General features: G+C 40.4%; 1 protein-coding gene across 1 annotated transcript in view; it reads left to right on the top strand.

Moving 5' to 3' along the window:
- Positions 1-5,098, top strand: part of LOC117932015 (pentatricopeptide repeat-containing protein At3g02330, mitochondrial-like) — a 34,739-nt gene extending 29,641 nt beyond the window's left edge. Inside the window, exon 3 of the mRNA XM_034853069.1 lies at positions 4,827-5,098. Coding sequence (XP_034708960.1) covers positions 4,827-5,098 — 272 coding nt within the window. The remainder of the gene's footprint in view (positions 1-4,826) is intronic.
- Positions 5,099-5,598: the final 500 nt, after the last annotated feature.

The following is a 5,598-nucleotide window of genomic DNA, read 5'->3' as shown; positions in this document are numbered from 1 at the left end:
CTTTTATACTCATAACCCTCTCAGCATTTGAGCCTCCTGGGTTCCTTCTCCTTCAGCACCGAAATCCCCTTCATTAGCATGGGAACCACACCCCTCATTACTTCTCTTAAACTTACAAGGCCAGCTCACTCCCTTCAGCTTTCAGCTTGCTTCACCACCAAGAATCCATATGGATTCGTGGTGGGCTGCAAGGAACCCAAACCAAGGCCCAAAATGGACCCACAACATTTTCCAAAACCAATCTGGAACTTACGGGCCTGAGCCATGTAGGATTTGGGCCCCAAGATTACTAGAATTAGTGTTTTACCTCAGCTGACTCAGTGAATCGGTTGAACCGGCCGAACCAGATGCCCATCGATCGAGCCGATGGCAAAAAGTTTTGAAAATTTGACAGAATGTTCTTAAAAGAGTAAGGAATCTATGAAAAAAAATGATGCATGATTCCGAGTTCGGAAGAGGGAGATGATCAAAACAATTACCAAAAATCAGTGTTCTACACCGGCTGACTCGATGAACCGGCTGAACCGGATGAACTGGCTACCAACCAGCCGACCGGTTGCAAAAAATTTTGAAAATGTTACATAATGTTCCTAGAAGAATAAGGAATCAATAAAAAGAAACGGTTCTTAATTTTGAGTTCGGATGAGGGAGATACGATCAAAACAAGCCCTAGTGCTCCGAACCTCAACATGCCCCTATAAACTCCAACTAAGCTAAAACATCGGGATGACCCCACTTCCTTCCTATAGCGTGATGTGAACGACTAGGAAAATGGCCATGGTGACCCTCCAAAATGAACCACATATGCACCACAATGGACCACAGACAAACCCACACGAGGCTCGGACACCGACTAAGCCCAAAAGGGGCCCTAGTGGTGCCATATGCGAACGATGGGTGGATGTGACACCCGAAGGATAAATGCCAGTGTCGAGGGACAAAATTGAGGGTCTACACTCTATCTTCAACTACTCTAATTGCTCCCTATATACTATGCATTTTCTCGCTCTCAGCACAATGCCAAGATATCAACCTGAACACAGGGGGCCCAAAAGAATAATAAAGTAAATGCAATTAGGCCCAAATCAAACCAAACAACAATCCAACAAGCCAAAGTCCAATACCAATAAATAGAAAACAAAAATCAACCTAAAATAGGCTCAAAGAAATAAATCAAAGGCCCAATAGGAAATCCAATAACCTAAATCCAATAACCCAAATCCAATTATCCAAAGCAAATACCCAAGGCCTATAAACTATTATTGTATGAATTAATGGGAGAGAACTTACCTCCCTTTGAAGAACCCATGTGCAAGCCAACATCGAGTAGAGAATATGGAGGCTCGTTTATGATGGCAATGGAGGAAAACATAAAAATAAAAAAATAATAATAATAATAATAATAAGATACAAACTGAAATTAAAATTAATATTTAAAAATAAAAATAAATAAATAAATAATAGAAAGAGAGAGAGAAAGGGTCGTGGTCAGTGGATGGAAGGGGCGATGGTCACTGGTGGTGTGAACTATGATGTTGTTGGTGATGGCTTGGTAGCAGTGGAGTTGGTGAGGAAAGTAGAGGAAGAAGAAAGGAAAAAAAATAAATAAAAGAAAAAGAAAATAAAGAATAGAGGAAGAAGAGGAAGTGGTAGATGTTGTGAGTGGAAAAGGAAGAATAGGAGAAAAGAAAGGAAAAGGGAAAAAGAGAAAAAGGTGTGGGGAGAAAAATGGGTCGACAAAATGAGAGGATGAGAGAGAGAAAATTAGGGTCTCTTAGGGTTTTTTCCAAAATGGATGGTGGGAATGCAATCTATGAATAGATGGATGGGATTTGCTACCAAAATAGGTATTAAAGATTGGGCCAAACAAATAAAAAGGAATGAGCCTAAAAACATTAACAAAATGAGCCCTAAAATAAATTTTTAAAAAGTAAATAAATAAATAAAAAGAAAAGGTGAGGCAAATTTGAAGGTCTACATTCTACAAACCTAGGAATTTCATACTAAAAAGCTGACGTGACACAAAAATTCAACTTTTTTGGGTTGACCACTAAAATCCTTCGAATTTCATCCATTTAAATTTGACATGTGTTCTCCGATTTGCCTTTTTGACTTTTCAACTATCACCAAATAGAAGAATTTTCAAACTTGAAATTCCAACATGACCTAAAATACCTGGTCATTACAATGTACATGACCCCTATTCAAATATTGTAAACCTCAAAATTTGTCATAATTTTATTTTTATATTGATTTTGAGCCTAATTTTATCCTTAGATTTCAATTCGATGACATTTGATTTTTTTTTTTTTTTTTTTGCCCACTTATACCATTTAAATTTAATTTTTTTATTATTTTATGTTATTTTTATTTTTATTTTTATCATTTTATATTATTTTACTTTTTTCTTCTTCCTCTTTTTCCTCACCTACTCCCTCACTCTCTCTCCTAACCCATACCCCCCATACCTCCCACATCCTAAGACATTTCCTCACCCCTATTGGTGAAGTGCTAACCAGATTTGAGTTTGTCTAGCTTCTTCCCTGCACAAAAGGATGTCTGGACAGGTGGTCCGAGAACGCCATTCTGAAGCTTAAGTCAGAAAGCAATAAGGATGGGTCTAGTTGTTTCAAATGGCTTTGTATGCGCGTATCTTTTTCATGCTTCTCAAAGGGTTTTTATAAAGTGGATGGCACCATCACCATAGCGTTGAGGAGCATTTATACCTTTTTTTTTTATGATGATTGCAATTAGGGCGGAAATCAAGCCTTAGCAAGAGAGACAACACCATCATCTCTACGCGAATTAGGCAATCATACCAAACAAAATCCTCTAACTAGTGTCATTTACTGGCTATTGAGCAAGAGTCTCGAACCATGTAGTATACTATGCATTTACGTTTGTCAATATCGCTGATAACGAGTAGCAATTAGTAGACATTGACTTTTAGGCGTAAATGCCATCTAGGCCGTTGCTCAGGCACTGGGTGTGATTATCCATTTGTTCAATGCTTGGAATCTCCAACTGTGTTGGTTAATCCATCTGAAAATCTCAGTTGGCTTAGTTTGTTCATTCCGTCTGACATCTAGAAAAAAAGAAATCTCTTTCCTTTTGTGCCAGATAGAGTTTGTTTTGGTTTAGATGGATTGATCTCAAAAGATCATCTACTTATCTTGGATGGACCAAGAGTTTTTTATTTAGGGGAGGACACATGGAGGGAAACCTCCCATAATGCCCCCTTATGCTTTTATCTTGTCGAGTAGCCGACAAGTTAAGGCAGAATGGATATCTCTCTTCAGGTTATTTGGGTGCTTAGGAACACGTGTCATTTGGGGCTACAATGATGGGTCACATCAATCAAGGCTAGCTATCAGGCGGTGCACCTCTTCAGTTGGCTTTGGGAAGTGTTTCCAAGCGGCTTGTCCCTTGGAATACCTAGGCTTTTGGATCCCTATAAATAAAAGGGCTCCATACTTTTTGGGTCACTTTTTGGCATTTTCCCGTTTTGGAGTTTCCTTGCCTGCGCTGCACCTCCACCGTCGTTGCATTTGCCACTGGTCGTTGTTTTTGTCTTCCTTGTCTGCCGTTGTGTTTGCCACCAGATGTTGCTCTTCGCCTTCCTCGTCACCAGCTTTAAACGCAATGGATTTCTTCCCTGCTTAAGAGGGCTCATTCTTGATTCCAGTAAGTTTTTTGCCACTCACCATTCCTTTTGCAATGCTTGTTGTTCTTCTTTAGATTGTGTCGGAAGATAAAGACCTTAACATCTAGATTTAGGGTTTCTCATTGTCTTTACTTGTTTTGGGTGCTTTGTTTGGGGGAGAATGAATGTGTCCGGCCGGACTTAAGGCTTTTTGGTTTCCTCTTTTGCTTCTGTGCTGTTAAGGCACTTGTCATTGGTTCATGTTCTTTTTTCATTGCCACCATGCTGGAGCAATGGGAGCGATTCTTCCTTTGTCATTGGCTAAAACACTTGCTCTGCAAGTTTTGATAGTCAACCCATCTAGCTTCGGGCTTTTGGTCCATTTAGGTTCTTTTTTTGTATTACTGAGGCAACACTGAACAACGGATGGGTCGGGTGATTGGTTTTTATAACTACGTTGACCCACGCAGGTTTCCACACGACCCAGATCCACTTAGCATAATGGCAAGATGAGGAGTCACTTCTACCAATGGAAGGCCTTAGCAAAGTGGACGAAAAAACACAAAAGTCGGCGCCTCAAACCAGAGCGTCCAGTCGATGTCTTATCTAAATAGGAATTTCGGGCCCGTTTCCATATTCTGGACAATATCCTGATTCAACTAATAGACAACGAGGCTTTATCATTTGTTGACCTTCCCAGTAATATGATGTAATTCACCAATGAGCAATTTCCTACTAGGCTCTATTTTCTTATCCCTTTTCTTTTCAAGCAATTCCTTCATTTCACACAAATTCTTCCAACTTTTCTTCATCCAAACATTGTTCGGGTGTTAATAGGGTGTAGTGTGTTGAACATGCTCTTCTAACTAGATCTTTCCTTGTTGGAAGTCTTGTTCATTTATACCGTCAAGATAAGTCAAAAGGAAAGGTTCAACTTGTCTGCTCATATTCTTTCCTTCCATTTGATGACCGATCTTCCAGATTCATGCAAAGGTTGGGCCAAGGAGCATGTTCTAGTATCCGATCCTTGGAGTGGTTCATCTGAAGGACCAGACGAAGTTTTTTCTCCACAACGTTCGTTGGAGATTCTGAGTAGGCTATACTTCTATCACTTTCTTTATATCTTGTAGTTATTTCTTCCTTGTTGTAATATACTAATGATCTTTTTGTTTGTGTAATATAGGCAAGGAGAGGCGCGGATGCTTTGTAGAGTGGGTGGAAAAGGCTTCATTTACCCCACTTAACAAGTTGTTCGAGATAGACGCGATCGAACGAGCTTACAAGGTTTTTTTAATGGACAAGAACTTGCTAATGTTGATCAACAATCCCAAGCCGTTCATCATCCCCATATTTCCTTGGCTAGCTCCCTCATCTTTGGTTCCTAGTGAACACTTTGTGCTGAAGGATTTGACTTTCTACGAGGTTGCTCGTTTGGCAAATTCTGAGACACGTTAGGCTTGTCTAGAGGAGCGGGAGAGAAAACATTAGGAGGGGACATTGAGGCAAGCTCCGACTGCTGGTCGTCCATCCTCCAGTTTCGTTGTCCGCCCTCCCACTAAAAAAAAAAGAATTTATTGCTTGTTCTGTTCAGAGGGCGAGGACTTCGCCTCCTATATCCCCGTTTTCTCCATTAGTTTCATCATCTTCATTTTCTTCATCTTCTAGCGACGGACCAGAAGCAAGGGTTGATTGAGTAATGCCCCCTATTATTTGTGAGGAAGAAGATGAGGAAGAAGATATGGCTTCCAACTTGAGGGCCGAATTTCGTGAGAGGCAGCGTAAACGCTTGTCCAAATCCATTGTTGTCAATCTTATCCCTTCAAAGAAAGCTTGTCCAAAACCTGCCTCAATTCCTCCGCCCATGCCAATACCTTCAGTCACTACTGCAATCACCACTCCTGAGTCGGATGAGAAACCTCTCTCCGCTGATGATATTTCTTATCAAGAGACGAGGA

Source organism: Vitis riparia, chromosome 15 (genome assembly GCF_004353265.1).
Source record: "Vitis riparia cultivar Riparia Gloire de Montpellier isolate 1030 chromosome 15, EGFV_Vit.rip_1.0, whole genome shotgun sequence".
NCBI classification, from domain to species: Eukaryota; Viridiplantae; Streptophyta; class Magnoliopsida; order Vitales; family Vitaceae; genus Vitis; species Vitis riparia.
This window is presented reverse-complemented; position numbering and strand designations above follow the sequence as displayed.